A 20,853-nucleotide genomic window follows, 5' to 3' on the forward strand; every position below is an offset into this window, starting at 1 on the left:
CAGCAGTTTTTCCCCTGGTCATGTCTTGCAAGGCCCTTCTAATTTATCGCTAGTTATAGAAGGAGCCTCTGTATCCTGTTCATCACTACTTCGAATGAAGGTAGCGAGTCTGGTGTGGAAACTGTACAGGTCAATATAGAATCCTTCCGCTGCTTTTACTATATCTTCGAAATTGCTGATAATATTACCCTGCTTATCTTTCAGTACATACATTTTGCCTTGTCCTGTGCCAAGTCCTCCTTAATCCACCTTAATCCTCCTTCATCCACCTTAGTCGACCTTAATCCGCCTTAATGCACCCTAATCCACCTTAATCAACCCTAGTTCTCCTTATTCCACCTTAATCCACCTTAATCAGACTTAATCCCCATTAATCCACCTTAACCCTCCTTCATCCACCTTAATTGGGGAATTGGTGGATAAATTGTGACGTAATGGTCATCCGTCACTGGTTTTGACACTTATGTTAAGGTACATAGGTTACTGTGAATTCAATTTTGTCGACGCGACTTTTTTCTACACACCCTGTCGACGCACACACTTTTGGTCAGAAGCTAGTCATATACAGCTTCGTTGTAATAAATAAATAGGCTTGACCAGCCTAGTTAACGTTCACGAATGGAATTGTGAAAGCTACCGAGAGGGCAGGTGTGTTACCGTCCACGGAGCCACCCGTTAATGCTTGAGAATGGTTGGCGTATATGGTTTCGCTGAGTGTTCAAGTATCCGAATTTGCTATATCCGTATAAGATGTCAACCAATTAGCGTGAAAAGAATATATATTCAAGTGTCAGTTTAATGGCTCCAACATCGATTTGAATCTTCGTTTTCCTTTCCGTATAGCAATAAAGAGTAAAACATGTTAACAGCGGCGTACACGGCGAACGAGACCGCATTCGGAGGTATCCGAGGAAAACCCTGCCGATAGCGTGCCGTCTTTCGCAGACGCGTAAGCCAACATCCGGAAAGAAATTAAGAGTGACATATTGTTTCGCGTCTTTTACACCATAACTTACCACCTATAGTATCCCATCGTCAAGTCGAGATGAGTCAAAGATATCCGATGTATCTTCAGACAAATATCTGCTTTACGCCGCCTATAAGCACCTTGTGCTTAACACACACAAAAAAAGAGGGGCCATTTAGTGCACGACTATCTTTCATCATGCCCTTGGCGAACGGTTGCGATATTTAAATATGACAGCGTCGATCGCTGCATACTTCCACCCCGGTTATGTAACGACGACAGCACTAAAATGTTGGAAAACTACCTTATACGTGCTGTCTGGGCTAAGTAAATCGAGGAGTGCATCGTTCGCGTCCTCTTCAACATAGGCAGACTTCATTATACTCGCTCGCTTGCGCGTTCCGTGCTCTCCAAACAGATAAGACGAGAATTCGCCGGCTTCCCTTCGCTACCACGAGCTACAGTTTCTGGAGCCTCGCGTGGCCCTCAAACCCTCGCTCTTCCGCGAGCTCAAGACGCTGAGATGAGATTAACTGCCAAGACGGCCCGAGCATATAGCGCCCGAGGCGACGCAAGCAAAGTGTGCACGTTCACTTCACTCTCGATGGCTCCAACGCGAGGAGTGCGAATCATTCGGTGGCAGGTTTCGGGCGCGGCCCGCTCGACCCAGAAAAGTGGCCCTGACGCGCGTCAACAGGTGGAAGACCTCGCGAGTGCGTTGTTGTCGCAAGCGAGCGCGGAGCGTACGAGCGTGCCTTTCGTGTTGACGCCTTAATTACGATCGACGATAGCCGTTCAAGACTGCGCATTTATGTGGACCGGAGACGCAACCTGCGATTACGTGTACAGTATAATGGGGTAGATGTATTTTATATTAAAAATATATATTTTTATGAGCACATCGGCTATGAAAGAAGCACCAGTGCAGGGATTCGGAATTGTGCAGTTGAACGTAAGCGCAGCGGTGTTTTTGCATTTATATTTGAGTCAGTCAGACGACCGACTTTTCACGGAGGACAAACTGTGTCTGCGAAACGCAATGTCACAAAAGCGCTGCTGCTTTTCTTGAGATACGCCGGCCATGCGACCGCTTGTGACTGAACGGATACCTTTTCTTCAGTCCTTCTTATCGTAATTTTTGCCCCTTCCCCCTTCTCCAGTACAGGGTAAATTGCCAGCCAGCCTGGTTAACCGTCCTTCAGTTTACATATTTCGTTCTGTGTTTCTTTCCCCATACCGATTATTATTATTATTATTATTATTATTATTATTATTATTATTATTATTATTATTATTATTATTATTATTATTATTATTATTATTATTATTATTATTATTATTATTTTAATTGTAAGCACTAATGTAAGCAAGAGCTGAGACAGTAGAGGCTTTGAAATGAACCAGGAAGCGGGGAGGCAAATAGTCAAGATGGCTACAAAGCCTTAATTACACTGTTATACAGTCTCAACATACTTTTCGAAGGAATGTGCCTGACACTGACCGTCTGGCTGGGCGCAGAGCGAGACGGCCGGAGATATAAGCAGGGACAGGGAGTTTAACCAGGACTGAGCCCGGTTTGCTACCCTGCACTAGGGAAAGGGGAGGAAAAGATTAAGAGAAGGAGAGAAGCTCAAGAGTTAATGCGCCCTATAGAGTCGCCGACATATTGGAATTCTCAGCACCATGTCGCAGACGGTGGCTCAGTCCGGTCGTCTTCAGGAATCGCAGCAGCGCTTTTTTGTGACTGCCCGCAGCTGTGACGCGCAATATCGTGGGCCCAATGCAGGCACAGCCTCTGCATTGTGGCCGTGGACTCTGAATATGAATGAATTGTAGGCCCTGTGAATACATTGGCCTTTTCGCTGTTGACAGCGCGCACGTACCTCCTGAGGCACGTCGTCTGCTTGAATGTGTTTTCAACTCGCTTCAGCTCTACTATATATGGACGCGTGCAATCCACGCTAGTCTAATAAGCTGCCGGCCCTCGACATGCGAGAGAGAAAGAGGATACTTTATGTCGTGCTCCGCGAAGTTCCCGTGGACCTCGGGGCGCTACGCGTCCGGAGAACTCCGCTGCTTAGCATAGTGATCCTGTCTCCAGAACGGCCCTTCCAAAGAGTCGGGGGACCGATGTGAAGGACGCTCTCGTAAAAATACCTTGTTACCAACGTGTCCCCGAGCAAATCCCGCAGAGACGTGCCCCGCGGGGTGTTCTCGTTACCGAATTCCGAGCAGGGTGCGCGGACCTCGCCGCGAATGCATGCACGGCCTGGGAAGATCCGGCGCATCAACCACGCATATAACCACTATACGCGGTATGTCCCTACTACGCGTTCTTATAGCAAAGGGTGGAGGGAGGTTTACGCCGCAGCGCGCGCCTACAATACGCGACGACGAATGCGCGGCTATCTCCCGCTTTCCGAGAACAGCGCTGGCGGCGACAAACTTGGAACTACTTGACTTGCAGATGGGCGGGAGCGAGCTCTGCGGGGAAGCGCGCTCCTAGACAGCCCGCGGTGTGCAAAACGACAAAGAAAAAAAAAAGGGGGGGGGGGGGGGTGAGCACACACGCACACATGCAGATACAATTTGCACATAAACAGGGATCCCCCTCCCATAAAGAGAGGGAAAAAATGCGATATGCGTGAAGGGGTTAGGGTCGTACAACGAAATCGTGAGTGCTCCCGTCGTGCGTGTTTTCATTATGATGAAAAAAAAAAATTACTAAAGACGAAAATGGGAGTCGAAATGGGAGAGTAATAAAAGGAAAAAAGGCGTATAACACAGACGTGTAGTTTTGGCGCTGGCGTTGTGCTCTGGTGGATATCAGGCGTTATTATTCACCTCTGCAGGTAGCTTTTTGGATAGACTTTGAACGCTATAAGATAGAAAGAAAGAGGCGGCTTTATCTTCAGTCAAGGTTATCTCTCTTTTCTGAAGAAAACAGGCTGATAAGTGTTCTTCATTGTCATATATGGTACAGTATACCTTTCGGACCACACAAGAGATCCCGAGTAGATAATATGAGCGCACTATACCAACTTCATATCGAGCAACCAGAGGCAGTCCTTCCGCGATCTGGAGTCAAGAGATATTTTTCCAGAGCAGCGATCGACATCGAACGACGCTATACGATAGCTGCAAAATCTTTAGCGCGTAGATTTCTTGCGCGAGTTTGCTTTGTGAACGTCAGTTATTCAATTCAGCCAACCCACGCTCCTTTCACAATGCAGGCGTCAGAGCAAACAACTCCGTAATCACTGCTATAGGTGCCATTGGGGGCTCTTATATATATATATATATATATATATATATATATATATATATATATATATATATATAAAGATACCACACTCTGCATCGTGCGCTTGTTTTGATTCGAAATCGATTTCAGTCACACAGCTCTATCGAATTTCCTGGAATTTATCGAGATGGTGTTCACGGAAGGGTACAAGACTGTCGCGACCATACCTTCGATTCGTAACCTAATTCCTTCCTTGTCTGTAGAAGGAGACAACTGTTTTTCAACGTAACCACTTGATGTTCCGATCGATGTCGGACAACCCACAGAGATTAACAATGTTTTTCTTGAGATTAAACACACATTGCGGTTTTATTTTCCAGTCGCCACATACTGGCGGCGAATGTAGAAACGTTGACAGCATAGAGCTATAGAGCATAAATAAAAAATCCCAGGACACCTAAGTACTTTTTATGAGTTGTGAATGCGAAAGCATTAATGTCCAATTGAACGCCACTGAGCGGTCCTTCGAGTTATAACTCCTGGCGGCCCCGCCGTGGTTGCTCAGTGGCTATGGTGTTGGGGCTGCTGAGCACGAGGTCGCGGGATCGAATCCCGGCCACGGCGGCCGCATTTCGATGGGGGCGAAATGCGAAACCACCCGTGTACTCAGATTTAGGTGCACGTTAAAGAACACCAGGTGGTCCAAATTTCCAGAGTCCTCCACTACGGCGTGCCTCATAATCAGATCGTGGTTTTGGCACGTAAAACCCCATAATTTAATTTTTTTAATAACTCCTGGCGGGCAAGCGAGCGCGATGAGACGCTTGGCCAACGCCTTCAAGATAGCACAAGGCCGGCGCACTTCGATCCGTGACGTCATCCTACCTCGCCCGACTGCCATAGAATCTAATGGGGATGCTCCCGAGTAAGCCGCAGTGATTGTGACGTCACCGATTTCGTCACGCCGAGCTTGGCAATCGAAATTTCGGTCCAGGTAGCATGACGTCATAAAGCAGAGTGAACAGTGGTTTAGCCGAGTGGGTAAAACACTCGGCTTCTGAGAGTGGGGTCGTAGGTTCGAAATTTACCACTGCCAACATTCTTCCTTTCGAATTTATTGAGTTCTTTGATAAATTAATTTCGTTATAGCGATTACCGAGCAGCATGCAGTTTAGAACGCAGGCGAGAGTTTGCGCGGACAAGGAACGCGCAGATAGAACATACAGGCTTCCGAAAGCGATGGTGACGTGGCGTCGCGACGATGTCCTCTTCCCTCACGCAACACCTGGCGCGCTATCACGGCAGCAGGTGGGCCCTTTCGACCGCTCTGCTCTGTCGAGGCGCACTCGTGACGTGGCGTCGCAGCCAATTTTTAGGTGCCAGTTTTAGCCGGCTCCTTCTCTCAATGGGTCGTTTGATGCTTTCGCATCAATAAACTGTATTCAGCACCGAAGTTAGCCATTGCATCCTCTGCGAAAAGCAAACGAAGCTACCAAGGGCATGGGCGTTGCTGTCCCTTGTCTGCGTGGAGTGGCGCCCACGGAACTCTTGGATTTATAGAGATATTTGGATAGTAAGGGTGAGGGTTCGCTTCCATCTCCAGAAGTTTCGAGCTGTGCGAATCAACGAGGAAATCGACTACAAGTCCCGAAGTCAGCCGCAGTCATGCACGTATAGTGGCTTTCGTTCGTTTTGACAAAGTGAGAGGGGATGAATGAGTTGGCAGTATGTGCATAAACAATTATGGAATTATTGCTAATCAGTTTCTGAACGAGATTAAGTTATAGCACGCAAGCCACGGTTGATGATCTTAACAAGACACCTCGAGTTAATTACAGAACCTTAATAATAAGTGTGACAGTGAAGTGTATGTCAACGGAAACGTTGGTTCCCTCACACGTTTGGCATTAGGTTGTCCGAGAAAATGTGTGGAACTGGCATCTAACGGTCTGCGAAAGAGAAGAGGCCAAGAGGTGCGCGAGGCAAGAAGAAAAAAGAACAAAAAAGACCTGCAAATTGTTATAAATCTTTGGGTATACGTCATAATGACGCCCTAACATCGCCATCACACAGAATAAGACTGCAGGTTTGACCGGTTATTTTCCCGGCGAACAGAATATGCACGCCGAATATGGACCCATCGCGCTACCAAGATATCAGTGTAAAGTTGGTGATGGTAGGCATGAAATATGAGTGACATTGTAGGGGTAAAACGCTTGTGCGGTAAGGTCAGTATTTTGTCTCGTTTCTTCACTCGGAAGGAGGCTTTCAGCCATATCTCGATGATGATGATTTGTAGATTTTTCTGGCGCAAGAGCAAGAGCCATATGTTGTTTGAAGCCAAGCCACCTGCGTCGAATCAGCCTGCTTTCGATCGCTTTTCGGCAAGCGGTTGGGGAAATCCGGTTCGTGGCAACTTGCTGCCGGCTCAACAAAGAGTACGTCTATGAGTTCAGCGGTATGGGGTCGGATCTAGTCACATCTGCACCATTGATTTGAATGTGGTTTGACAGTGACGTAGATATTGTAAAAAATGTTTGATGCCAGAGAGACCTAGGCGCTAAACGCCTTTGCGTTAAAATCAGGAATGCCCGTATGACCGATATACTTCTGAAATGAGCTGCGACGAGTTAACCAGCTATCGTTTTGCTGTCAGTAACGTAATCGGCGTTGCGTAATAGTTGGGACCGGTGAGCGGTCGTTAGTGTACTATTCAAGAAGAAAATTAAAAGACAAAGATCAGCTATAAGATTTACGGAAAACGAAAAAAAAAAATCGGCTCTCATTTTTACGTCGTTATGTTGCGCACATTGCTGTTAGACAGGTGGAAATAAACGAAAAGGCAAAGCTGCCGCGGACAACCGAGTACAGTCTTTCTACATCGCGTCACATGAATGCAACAGCTGTTTTGATGCCATGAAGAAAAAAAAAAGTCATTTCGGTTTTTATTCTGCACGGATGAAGTTATCCACAATCCCTATATAGCTCATTTGACGGCCTCTTTTGTATGGACGCCCAACGCGCAACAGACGCCGTTTCGCCAACGGCAACCTGCAGAGAAGCTTTGAATTTCAATACCGTCGACTTCGTAAGCATCGGCAAGCAACGAGAGGGCAAAAATAAACTCAGTCGATGCCACAGCTGGATGTCAGCCTCTTCAATGAAGGCTGCAGCGAAAACCAAAAGTGAGCTAAGAAAAAATATTTATTCTCCAGAAATTGAAGGTTTTAATGCGTCAGTAAACGCCGACTATACCGAATGCTGAAGCTTCCTGCGATTCGGATATGGTGGATGGAACAAGCACAAAACGAGTGAGCAAACAGGAATGAGTGAGGGAACAGAGAGAATATAAAACTGCCCTCGATCGGTATATCCTGACCTGCGCGCCATTTCAAATGATGAAGTTAATGCAGAGCTGTCAGTTCGATAGAGCCGGAGTCGTCACACGCCTAGGTACCTTGACAACAAAGAGATAGATGTTTTAACGTAGGGCAAAACGGTCAAATAGAGATAGGCAAAATGCTAGACTGCAATATGTATAGTACAGGTATAATGGCCATGGTTTTAGCTCAAGCAGGATATATAGGTGACTATATTGTTACGAGGCATTGCGTATGAACCTGCCATTAAAGGACCGTTGTGCTACGCGAAGAAGACGGGACACGCCGCGTGAGATGCTGTCAGCCATTCTCTGGTAGCAGCAGCCTGTATATATTGTCTCTCCAGTGTACTTGTGAATCCCCGTGACAATTTGGTGGAGGTGCGGGGTACCAGAAGAAGCGCTGTACAACGGAGCTCCGCAGTGGTCGTCGAGTCGGGGTCATCATTATGACAGACGAGACCATGACCACATCGCCTTCGCCGGCCAGTGCGACGCCTGCACCAGCGCCGATCACAACGTCAACGATCGTCGTTACGCATCCTAAAGACCCGGGAACGTTCTGCGGTACGGATGAAGTTGACGTCGAAGATTGGATTGGCAGTTATGAACGCATCAGTGAGGTAAATCGTTGGGACCCGACGATGATGCTGGCGAACGTGCTGTTTTACCTTAAAGGAACGGCAAAGGTGTGGTTCAGTAACCATGAGGCAGAGATTGGAAGTTGGAACACTTTCAAAACAAAACTTAGTGCCTTGTTTGGGAAGCCCATGGGTCGAAAGGCGGCCGCAACACAAGAGCTATCCATCCGCGCTCAGACGTCCACTGAATCATACATATCCTACATTCAGGACGTCTTGGCTCTTTGCCGTAAAGTGGACATGGACATGACGGAGTCTGACAAGGTTGGTCACGTACTAAAGGGAATCGCAGACGATGCGTTCAACCTATTACTGTGCCGAAATTGTGCGACCGTCGACGCAATTATTGAAGAATGCAGGCGTTTTGAGCAGGCCAAAAGTCGGCGTATTGCGAGGTCATTCGCTCGGCTACCGAACACCGCCCCGACGTCATCATGCGAAAACGGACAGGCCTCTCGTCTGCAGTCATCGCCGCCATCGGAAATTACACGAGTCGTCCGTCGGGAAATCGAAGCAATTGCTCCTGCTCTCCCCAACAACGGCCACGGCGATTTTCACGTGCCAGCCGTTTCCCTGGTCCAGTCCATTGTGCGGGAGGAACTCGGCAACTTGGGTTTCGCCGTTTGCACCGTTGCTCAGTCTCGGACAACTGACTTTCGCCCTAGGTCGCCGCCTCGCCCGAGATCACCGCCCCAGGAACAACGGTTTTATCCGCGCTCTCGTAATCCGGCTGAATGGCGGACGGCAGATGACCGGCCGATTTGCTTCCACTGCCGCCGTATCGGTCACGTCGCGCGCCATTGCAACAGCCGTTGGGCGTCGCCGTTAAACCGGGATGACACTGCTAGCCGCACCGACAACTACCGCTGTTTTCAGCCCGCTCAGCCATACCAACCATACAACACTGATAGCTACCGCCGCTTCCAGCCTTTTGAGCCGTACAACGTCGATGTCACCCCTACGCTGCACAGCCGTTCCCCGTCGCCCCGAGGTCACCAGTCCCGTTCGCCACCAGCGCGTCGGCCGTCGTCTCCTTCGCCTCTACGACGACGTCCGACATCGCCGCTCAACCTTCAACAGGGAAACTAAGGGATGCAGCTCTTACAGGTGACGCTGCATCTTCGACTTCCACCTCAAATCCTCTCCTCGTATTGCCGACGCGACGAAACTTGATCGACGTTGACGTTGACGGCTTAACTGTTCCCGCACTCGTAGATACTGGGGCACAAATACCCGTGATGAGTAATCAGCTTCGTCGCCGCCTCAAGAAAGTACTTACCCCCGCCGCTACTGGTATTATTCGCGTCGCTGATGGAAGAAGTCCCGCAGTCATCGGAATGTGCACAGCTCGCATCACCATCGCCGGTCACCATATATCTGTTTTGTTTACTGTTCTCGAGCAATGCCCCAACGACGTCATTCTCGGACTCGATTTCTTGTCGGCCCATGCCGCTCTCATTGACTGTGCAAGCGGCGTCCTTCAACTTGAACTTCCTCAACTGGCAGATGTTCCAGATTTACCGTCACACCGCTTATGCTCTGTGGATTATGTTCGGTTGTCATTGCAAGCCGCCACGTGTGTTGCCTTGACGACGGCATCACCAGTTCCAGACGGCGACTACATAGTGTCTCCGCTAGTTGAAGTACTGTTGACCAAAAATATTGCTGTGCCGCACACCCTTGTGACTGTTGTCGACAACCACGTCCAGCTCCCGCTTCTCAACTTCAGCAACTCGACCCAAGCTCTCCCGCAAGGCATCTCAGTGGCCTACGTGTCTGCGCTTGATGAATGCGATGTCGCGGCACTAGACGCCGACACTTGTTCGTCCTTTCTCGCAAGCGGTCCGCCAAGTCCACTCCCCGACGAGATTACCACGATGATTGCTCCTGATCTTCCGACTTGTCAAGCTGCGGAACTTCACCACCTCCTAACGACCTGTAGGGATATCTTCGACTTCGATGACCGCCCTCTCGGTCAAACCTCTCTCGTAAGTCATCGAATACATACCGGAGATGCTATTCCTATCAGACGGCGCCCCTATCGTGTGTCCCATTCCGAACGCCAGGTCATACAACGAGAAGTCGACAAGATGCTATCCAAAGACGTCATAGAGGCTTCCTCAAGTCCGTGGGCGTCACCTGTCGTCTTGATCAAAAAGAAGGATGGCAGCTGGAGATTTTGCGTCGACTATCGTGCCCTGAACAAAATAACGCGCAAAGACGTATATCCGCTGCCACGGATCGATGACGCCCTGGACTGTCTTCACGGTGCGAAGTACTTCTCATCCACAGACCTGCGCTCGGGCTACTGGCAGATTTCAGTTGATGACTTGGATCGAGAAAAAACTGCCTTTATCACACCGGACGGCCTCTATCAGTTCAAAGTTATGCCCTTTGGACTGTGCAACGCCCCCGCAACGTTCGAACGCATGATGGACTCTCTCCTTCGTGGCTACAAATGGTCTATATGCCTCTGCTACGTAGACGACGTCATTGTGTTTTCTCCAACGTTTGAACCACCCCGTTTCGAACGGGATACCATTAGAAACATCTAGTTGAGGAGCGTTTGTGAATGCACGATAAGAATCGTCTCACAACTACTCAATCGGACAAAGGGCCTGTTCTCGCTTGAAGACGAAAGCGAACGCAGCAGCAAAAGCGGGCGGAAACCGATACTGTACAAAATCGAACAGAAAACCAGCAAGTGCGATTGATTTTCTGCTTAGTCGCAGACATTCAGAACGAAAGGCACAAACTCCAGTCGAACATAAACATCAGACCCACTTATTGGAAATTGCGTCCGGCATGTCCATGTCATTACCATGGTAACAAATGGTCACACTATGGCTATAAAATATATTCCGTATTGTGGGTATCCGTGCCTTGACTTCCCTGTCAATGGACGAAACGCGATATTGCAAGAGCGCGCCTTGAAATAGATTCTGCGACCGATCTTGGTTTGCCGGGAATCGCGTGCTCTTACCTACCTCCTCCGCCGCGTTGAAATATAGGGTGTTTCTGCGAAGACTTTCAATAATTTTTAGAAATCATACGTGGCAGCTAGATAGCGCAATTATAATCTTTGAGCTGGACTGCCCTAACAGGCAGACATTATCTGGACGAGAATTCGAAAGGCATAATTGAATAATTAACAGGAATTCACTGATTCTGTTGTTAACTAATTACTTTACCGCACATATTGCAATTCATAAATTTTAGCATGGGAGTTCGTAAGGTAGATCCAATTGGAACGAATTCTCATGATGGCACCAATTTCGAGATATTAATTCCCGAAGTTTACGAAGAGATACATTGGCGGTCCAGCAACTTTTGTGCTTCAATGCATAAATCGGCGTTTTGTTAAAAAACTTAAGTGGAACGACAGTACATTTTTACAGCAAGTTTGATGGTGCATATCTCGAAAATGATGTCATCCACAGAATGCTTTTCAAGTGGATATGCCTTGCATGCAATCTCACGGGCTAAAATTTGCGAATTGCAATATGTGCCGTAAGGTAATTAGTTAAAACCTAATTAGTGAATTGTTTTAATTAGTCGATTAGGCACTTAAATTTCATGTGCAAGTAATGTCCGACTCTTCGACTAGTCCAGCTCAAGGACTAGAATTGCGCTTCCTGCGACCGTAATGATTTTCAAAAATTACTTATAGTCGTCGCATAAACACCCGGTATATACGGCCTCTAATCTATCTCTTGCAATATCGTGTTTCATTTGTTTACGACTGCACATGTTTGTGCGCACTCTTGTGTGTACCATGCACGCACGTATTCATGTATTCCAACATTGCTGTTCGGATGGAAAAAGAAAATCTATTAGGCGAGCGCCTTCGAGCCAACAACAAGCAAAGCGACACACACGAAAAGGCTATCCACGTGGTCGACGGGTCGATTAATGTGACCACCGAGACGGAGAAGTAGTGACAAACGTGATAACTCGAACGCACTATAAGACAGCGCATGCTGGCGGAAGCAGAGCCATCAAATATGAACGAGGCGGGCCCTGCGCGACACGAAAATTGTGCACGATTTTGCGTCTTCGCTTGCTTTCGCGGCCAAGTGTGAACACGGCATAACCGCATAACTGCGCAAATCAGGGGTCGCGTTCGCAAAGATGTTCGCTCCTGAGTCGATAGTCATAGGTGCGAACATGGGCAGAGCCTCTGACTTGCAATTGCGCGTCGCTGGGGTTATTCCTCCATCTCCATATACTATAGAGTGAACGATATGTGCTGTTGGAGAGGAAAAGGACACGTGAGCGCCGATACTGGTGTGCGATTAAGATGCTCGCACGTTTTTGCCCTCAGATTCGCTCTCTCTCACTTGGCTGCCCGATGTGCAGGTCTTAACCTACTGCCTGACATTCGCGATTGGCCCAGCAGTTTCCCTTTATTAAAATTATTTCTCGCGTCGATGGCCAATAACGCACGCACGCACGCACGCACGCACAAAATGTAAAGAGTGTTCGGCAGGCAGAAGGTGTCTCGAGCGCTGCGATTTTCAGGTCCTGCATATGCGAACGCCGACGTCATTTGGGAGGCGTCCGCGCGTGTGTAGCAAGTACTTTTAAAGCTGGCTTCTCCACTATAAAAGTCTCCGTGCGGGCAAGTTCGCTTCTCTGAATACCTTCGCTTTATAGACGGTGGACAGTGCGTTAGAACAACTTACATACAGCACGCAACCGAGAAGAATTGGAATGCATGGTAGAACCAAACGTGGCAGGCGGTGGCCTATATAGACTATAGTTGTGGAGCATGCGCCTACTTTTCGGTAGTATGACGTGCCTGAATACCGGTGAAGCCCGGACACCTCGACGTCTTTCTTTCTTTCTTTCTTTCTTTCTTTCTTTCTTTCTTTCTTTCTTTCTTTCTTTCTTTCTTTCTTTCTTTCTTTCTTATTAATTATTTAATTGTCGCGGGCCAGGTGCTCGGCTGTTTTCGGGAGGCTCACATCTTCCACGGGGCCGTATAGAGACCTCCAGGCGGTCTCAACGCCTCCATCTTTGTAGCGAAGACAGCCGTTGCGGTTAGTAGATAGGCCATGCAAGGCCATAACGCACGTCATCGCTCTGCATTTTGGCGGCGTGCTTAGGCTAGCCTGGCCTATATGCCATTATCCTTGATAAGCGGTAACAGTGAAATCCAACGGCAGAGCGTGTATCACGATTAACGGGGACCAACCCACCTGCCAACCTGCAGAGGCAGGTTGGCTCTCAGATCAGGACGGTCTGTCGCGTGGTTCAAATGCTACCGCTAAGGACACCGTTTTTTTTTTCGACCAGAGAAACTCGTTTCTTAGGCAAGCGTGTCCACGTTGCAATAAGGTATTCTGGTTGGCGTCATATAAGCTACGTGAAAAAGAGTAGAGATATGAAACATAGACAGTCTGTCTCTACACTCTTTCTCAGATTCACGTCGCGTATACGTTGCTCAAAATGGAATAATATTTCCATTGCAGCAGTTTGTTACGTAACGCAGCTGAGTTGTGATGCAGACTGCGTCGATAGATCATTCCTGACGACTCTCCTCGTATAGCTTCGTCTCATTATTAGCATACTCTCTGACATAACAATTACGTAGGTCTTTAAGCAACCAGCTGACAGCGTAATCGCAAGGATGGCATTGGTTTCACGCATAACTCATCCACTGATTACTGAAAGGCTTGGGGCCACTGTTTGCTTAACTAGTTCATAAATAGCTCGATGAGCTTAATTTTCGCATATTTCTTAACCCAATATGCATCTGTTTACTGTGCAAACCATCGACGTTCATACGTTTTTTCCTGTCTTTTTTTCTCGTTCTTCTCTCAGATCTTGCACAACGGTGACAGCAGCGGCAGCAGCACCATGACCGTGAAGCGCGGTCGCGACATCGACTGGGCCCGGTTCGGGCTGCGCAGCGATGGTGCCGACGGAGGGGCCTTCGACGAGTCGACAGGACAGAGCGGCCGAGCCCCCGGAAACCCGGGCGGGGACGAGCTCTTCCACCAAGACCTCGTGAGTGAACAGTGCGCCAAGCTCTCCCTCATAGACTGGTCTAAAGGGACGTTAAAAAAATCACCAGCCTCAATTAGTGCGCACTCGCAAATTGATCTGTCAAAAACTCCATATTTTCACTTGCCTGTGGGAAGAATAAGGTTGATTACCACTGGAGAAAAAGAAGGTCAAATGTCCCGTTCTAGATAATTGCACCTGTCATATCGGTGTCGGCACGTCAGTGTGGCGTCGAGAACTTCAAGGAATTTTTCTCGTATTTTGAGCCGCTTTCGCGCATGAAAGGTTCTCTATATAACTTGTGAAGTTGAGTCATTGGTGCTTTTAGCAGTCAATGTAGTCATTTTTATTGATAAACAATTAACTAGACTCGAGAAGAAGCCGCTGGAACTTGAGGGTGGGCGTCGCCGCCCGCATTGTTTTACAGCGGAGCTGTTAGAATCTCGCTATAATAATCATTCCGTCGTCCGCAGCTTCGCCGAGCTGGGGAGAGAGAGCTGAGAGAGAGTGAAAGCAGAGTATAAAAATAGCATTGCGCAGCATAGCGGATGCGAGGTGGAGAGGCGGAGTGAGGCAGGTGGGAGTGGGACGCGTATAGCTGCTGCCGACGCCGACCGCGTTTCCCCGCGTTCGCGCCGAACGCGTTCGGTGTCCGTGACTGCATCCGATGCCTCTGGTGGCAGCTCGGCAGGTTTAGACCAGAGAACTGGACACTCGTCGCTTCCGAAAGACTGAAGCGAGAGCTAGGGAAGCTGAAACCAAGCGTCGCAGAAGAGAACATCCCGAGTTTAGATTGAGGGAAGCTGAGAGTTCGCGTAGGCGAAGAAATGAAAATCCGGAGACTCGTGAACGTGGCCGGTTAAATTCATCGCGATACTACTTTACTAGGCTTTCCCCAGCTCCGCCGGTCTCTGGTGTTTGCGATAGCAGAGCCACGCATATATATGTTTTTATTTTTTGCGTTCTTGCGTCTTTTCTGGCTTATCAAACCTGCTCTCACACTAACAGTGGCCGCTTCGCTATTGCGGAAGTGTGAGTTGTGAACACAGCTTAACTTAATATTCATTTTAACGTCCAAATGCCACACCGAACCTATGGTAGACGCCGTGCCGCAGGGCTCCGAATTAATCTGTATTACCATGGGAGTCTTAATTCGACGTTCACCGAAACCTATGTGCAGGAGCGCTCTTGCATTGCGCCCTCACCCGAATGCAACTTCTTCCTTGTGTTTGTCTTTATGCGTGTATACGTTTGCCTTTGGAATATAACACGCGCGATATCGTGTAGCCATACAACGATTGACGGTGGCCGCGGTCGTGTCCATCGCAGAGTGCCAAGGCAAAGCCCTGGTGGTCGGCCAACTTCTTCGTCTCGGAGCCGGTGCTATTCGGCACCTGGGACGGCGTCTTCACCACGTGCATGATACACCTGTTCGGCGTCATCGTCTTTCTGCGATCCGGATGGATAGTGGTGCGTGTGACGCTTTTGCCGACCTTCAATATATGAAGCCACATTTATATGTATAATATATGTGTACTGCGTAAACCACCTTTTCCCACGCGGCCCGAGCACGCTACGTCACACCTGTGGCGCCGGAAGTGGAGAGGGGGAGAAATGAAAAAACAGGAAAACCACTTGTTTTTTGCGTCAACCTGTTTTGCTGCGCCGATATGTCGTCAAAATGCAGTAGCAATTTATCCAAACTATACCAACTTGGGAGGGGGTATAATGGCGCAGCAGAACAGTCGAATACTCCCCCCCCCCCCCCCCCCCCCGCCATTTCCTCGATCTCCCTGCAGATCAGAGACCAAAGTGACAATTAACTTGCCCCATTAGTTTTTGCGAGGGCTGTATGCTCGTTTGACTCGGAATTCGCGGGGCCATCCTGTTGCAGTGCCTGTATCCACGGCTGTTTTATTCTGTACCGTTTGTTTGTTTTGTTTTATTCTGCGTGTGCGCGCAGGGCAACGCGGGCGTCGAGCACGCCCTGCTCATGGTGTTCGCCACGGTTGGCGTGTGCACCCTGGCCGTGCTGGCCGGCATCGGAATCTGCGAGCGGTGCCACCTCGAGTCCGGCGGACTGCACGTGCTCCTGTCGCACATTTTGGGCGTGCGCGTGGGCGGAGCCGCAGCACTCATCTACTGCTTCGGACAGGTATACAGCGTTTGAATTTAATCTCCGCAGCGACGGTACTCCTGGGGAGGTTTTCTGTAAGAGTCCACCTAGTGGACATGTCCATTTCGTCTGCTGTTGAAGTTCTGACTTCCCGGGCTGGGGTGCGCTTCAACAGGAGCCAGGCGCCAAAGCCAATATGCACTTCAGCAGCAGACGAAATGGACATGTCCACTAGGTGGACTCTTACAGAATACCTCCCCTGTACACGCAAAAAGGCTACGTAGAACGTTATACTGCGCTTCCTGAAATCAACGACACTATAGGCGACCACCTGTGACTGCATGGTAAATTCTGTTTTGAAAAATGAATGTTAAAGGAAAAGCAAGGGGGGAAAAAAGCGGTGGGGACAGCTGTGTTTCTCTCTTCTGTACCCTCAGCATATCCCCCCCACCCCCCTCCCCCCGCTTATTGTCACGAGCTTCAATTATCTGTTTTTATTCCGCAAGCTTACGGGTTTCTCGTGAATTTTCATATTCGCGCACGATTTTGCGTCTACTTCTTATTTTCTACTTTCTCTTCTGTCTCTTTTAGCGTCCTTCTCCAGCGTAGGGTATAGTCAACCGGGAGGTGTATTTCTGGTTAACCTACTTGCCTTTCCTTCCCTTTCTCACTCCATGGCCTAGTTTGAATCGTCGAGGAGAGAACGCTGGCCTGTTTCGGATACGTTGGTACAAGCTTAATTGGGCCAGCAATTTCACTAAGTGTGTAACAAAAACTTATTTTGCGAGTCACTGACATTTATAAATTGAAATTTTCGCGCAACTGAATAGGAGCGGAGGGCAAAATAAAAAAAAAGAACAATTATATTTTCTGTCATAAAATGATGTGGCTTCTCGAGAATCTTTCGTCCCCCAAGTCACGCGTTCGGACAGCTAGGCACCAGAAGTGGTCTAAAATAACTGGGCAGACACAACCTGATCTGTATACTCACCATCTTGGGCCGCCACTCCCTAGGGTATATATGCAGACACTGTCTGCGCAGCTGTTTGTCGCGTTCAGGGAACAGCTCTAGCAAATTGTCTGGCACAACTGAAGTAACATAATACAGCTCTTCGCGCACGGGGTCTTGTTTGTGCTTTGTATTTACAAACAACAAAGTACTCGTATTGCCCCACTGCATGTCGTTCGCGATCGGAACGTGCTGACGCGCGTTCCGAGGGACCATAATAAAGTTTTACCATACCATACCATACCCTAACCGCAATAACGTACGGTAGTAGATAGGGAAACACGGCAGTGCTAAAACTTGAATTGGTGCAGGCGTCCGAAAATATTTGGTGGAATCTCCACAATGAAGGCTGCCTCGCGCGGTGCTGTTCGACTTTACAACAATGGAAACGCAGGGGGAAAAAAAAGGTCCTGTCAGACATCTGTGTCGCACAAGGCGTGTTTTGTAGTGTCGCACCGAACCTGTGTGAAAGCGCCGGGATGACAAAGGTGTTTTGCCGACAATGTAGAAAAGAAAGGAATAAGGAAGAAATCGCAGACTAAGCTTGGTGATGCAATTTGAGAGATAGGATATTTATATATGTCTATGCGCAAGACCCACTTTAAAAGCGTGCATGGTAGAGCAACAAAACCTTCGGACAATGATTTATGAATAAAAAGGGAGAGGGGTTGAGGGGGAGTACACTGTTGTTGCAAATTCTCTCACTAGCGCATAATTTTTTTACAGTTCCTCGAACATGTCAGCTGAATATACTAAACCATAACTACGTATTGGTCTCGGCGCGCGCGTATTTATATATTCGTCAACAAATAAAGCTTAATATTTAAGCCACAAGAGCCTAAAAATATTTTTCAGGTAACGGACGTAGCTGTAATTATCTAATACTGTGCTGTAGTCATATCGTACTTTTTTATAGAAGTAAACAAGCTAATAAATTTGCACATTAAAATATTTAACACGTTTTAAGTGTAACTGAACTCGGCGGACTGCTATCAGCTACGTCATGCACAGGCTGCAAAATTTCAGCTTCTTTAAGTAAACATCAGCAAGGAGATAGGCAAGCATACAGATTGATTACAAAATTCCCTCCTTATCCATCCTTCCCATGATAAAGCTGATCCTGTACATCAAACCAGAAATATTGCAAAATTTAGTAACAGGGACAAGAGCAATGTATCCATTTCATGAAAAAAAAATGATAATAATTACGAAAAAAATTCCGCAATGTTATAGCGCGTTAGAGTACGTGGTTACTTGCATGTCTTCTGACAGTTATAATCGTTACTATGAGAGAGCGTGGTGAACGCTCGAGCTCTGGGTTTACAACAAATACATCACTCTCCTCTATATGTACTATGTAGGCATCAACGACGTCATTTACAGTCCTGTGTTTTTATTCTAACAACTTTGAAAGGAGATTTAGCACTTACCGCTGACTTGTTTTATTTCAATCCAATTTCGTAACAAGAGTGCATTATTCAGTCCACATTAATTGTACCGTAAAACAATTGGCATCACTGATTGCCTGGTTGTTCTTCCGTACTACCATGCAGGTGCTGACAGGCAGCGAAATAGCCGACATCGCCAATTTATTCATGCGATTAGAGCTTACATATATATATATATATATATATATATATATATATATATATATATATATATATATATAGTCTTTCAGTTGTAGTTTTTCATGTCGCTCTACAATTTTTTCATTGACACTTTGGTAATTATAGGGCAGTACTTCTTCTTCTTTCTGGGGTTTTACGTGCCAAAACCAGTTCTGATTATGAGGCACGCCGTAGTGGAGGGCTCCGGACTAATTTTGACCACCTGGGATTCTTTAACGTGCACTACAACGCAAGCACACGGGCGTTTTTGCATTTCACCTCCATCGAAATGCGGCCGCCGGGGCCGGGATTCGATCCCGCGACCTCGTGCTCAGCAGCGCAACGCCTTAGCTGACTGAGCCACCCCGGCGGGTGGCAGTACTTCTCGAGTTAGATAATTATTTGCAATTAGCTAATTAAATCTAAGCAACGCAAATATTACTGGCGGCTACTCACTGCACTGGAAACAATACGCACTAGGTTTGCTTCGCGTAACGCCGTTCCCCTTTTTTTAAATCGTGCTGCGTGATAGCTGGGACACCCAGTATATATATATATATATATATATATATATATATATTATTTCCCCTTACTCCTCCCCTGTGCAGTGCTGTTGAGGTGTCCTCACAATGAGAGACAGTTACGGCACTCCACTTTTCTATTCAGTTTCCTTCTTTACACGTCACTAACTACTACTATACTACTACTACTACTACTACTACAGGCGGTGAGCAGCGCCCTGCACGTGATGGGCTTTGCCGAGTCCATGGGCCAGCTGCTGAAGATGGAGGAAGACCCGTGGCTGCAGCGGGGAATCGCCTCGGCGCTTGTCCTCCTGCTGCTTGGTACGTGACCGATCGAAGAGCTCGGCTCTCGCTCTCTCTTTAGGAATCAGAGTCAAGCTGCGCGTACAGTAAGTCGCGTTTCTGGAACATCAAGACGGTCACTCTCACCACGCAAAGCGCGCAGTAACGAAAGGCAGGGGAGGACGTTCCCTTGAAGTTCCCACACAAGTTCCCATTCCGTGACGTCGACGATTTTGACAACGTCACCTCTTGCGTATGCAGTCATTTGTTTACTGAGAAAAAGGAATACGCTGCTTTCTGAATGAACAAGATATCGAATTCTGGGGTTTTACGTGCCAAAACCACGGTTCGATTATGAGGCATGCAGTAGTGGCAAACTCCGGATTAATTTTGGCCCCACGGGATATTCCGAAATGTTTTCTTTGGCTTCAAATTGTCACGAAGATAATTAATTCGAGCTCGCCGAAAGAGAACAGCCTTCTTTAATGATGGCCGACACTCAAGAGAACGCGCGCACACCTGCACCCTTCATCGCCTTCTCTCTGGCGATCTTGTGCCTGTAGTGGGCAGCTGACTTATGACGATCGGCGCCTGTAGTGGGCAGCTTACTTCGCTTCAATATATTACTGTTACTAAAGCGTCTAGCCCTTCGGTTCCATGTAGCCGCATTCTACTGTCTACCCTGACCATCACTCATCCTAAAACCACTCTCCCCTTCCCTCAAGGGCTGTTAGCTCAAGCTAACCTCTCTGTTTTTCCGTAAGTAAATTCTCTTCTTCCTCTCTTACTCTACTATATATGGCGGTTTTATTAGAGGTTTTATTAGAGGAAACATTTTGTGCATGAATCAAATCTCTCATGCAAGTAAAAGACAGAGTATAGAGTATAGATAGTTTTCATGTGACGTCACGGAGGCAGCTCCCACCGTTCTAGTACCTAAAGATGGCGGCTACGATGACGTCAGTGCACCGTCTTATCACGCACACTCTGTTTTACTTTTTGACGGCGACTGTTTTTCACAGGTTTATCACTGTTATCGCTTTGAGGTTGGACGCAAGACGCGCCTGTCGTGCTG

General features: G+C 47.8%; 1 protein-coding gene across 1 annotated transcript in view; it reads left to right on the forward strand.

The window, feature by feature from the left end:
* LOC119460978 (solute carrier family 12 member 8-like) overlaps positions 1 to 20,853 on the forward strand; it is a 44,700-nt gene that overhangs the window by 9,274 nt on the left and 14,573 nt on the right. The window contains 4 exon segments of the mRNA XM_049672702.1: positions 14,058 to 14,243; positions 15,570 to 15,710; positions 16,204 to 16,395; positions 19,697 to 19,817. Of these exon segments, the coding sequence (XP_049528659.1) occupies positions 14,058 to 14,243; positions 15,570 to 15,710; positions 16,204 to 16,395; positions 19,697 to 19,817 (640 nt within the window).

The sequence above is a fragment of the Dermacentor silvarum genome, chromosome 8 (assembly GCF_013339745.2).
Source record: "Dermacentor silvarum isolate Dsil-2018 chromosome 8, BIME_Dsil_1.4, whole genome shotgun sequence".
Lineage (NCBI taxonomy): Eukaryota > Metazoa > Arthropoda > Arachnida > Ixodida > Ixodidae > Dermacentor > Dermacentor silvarum.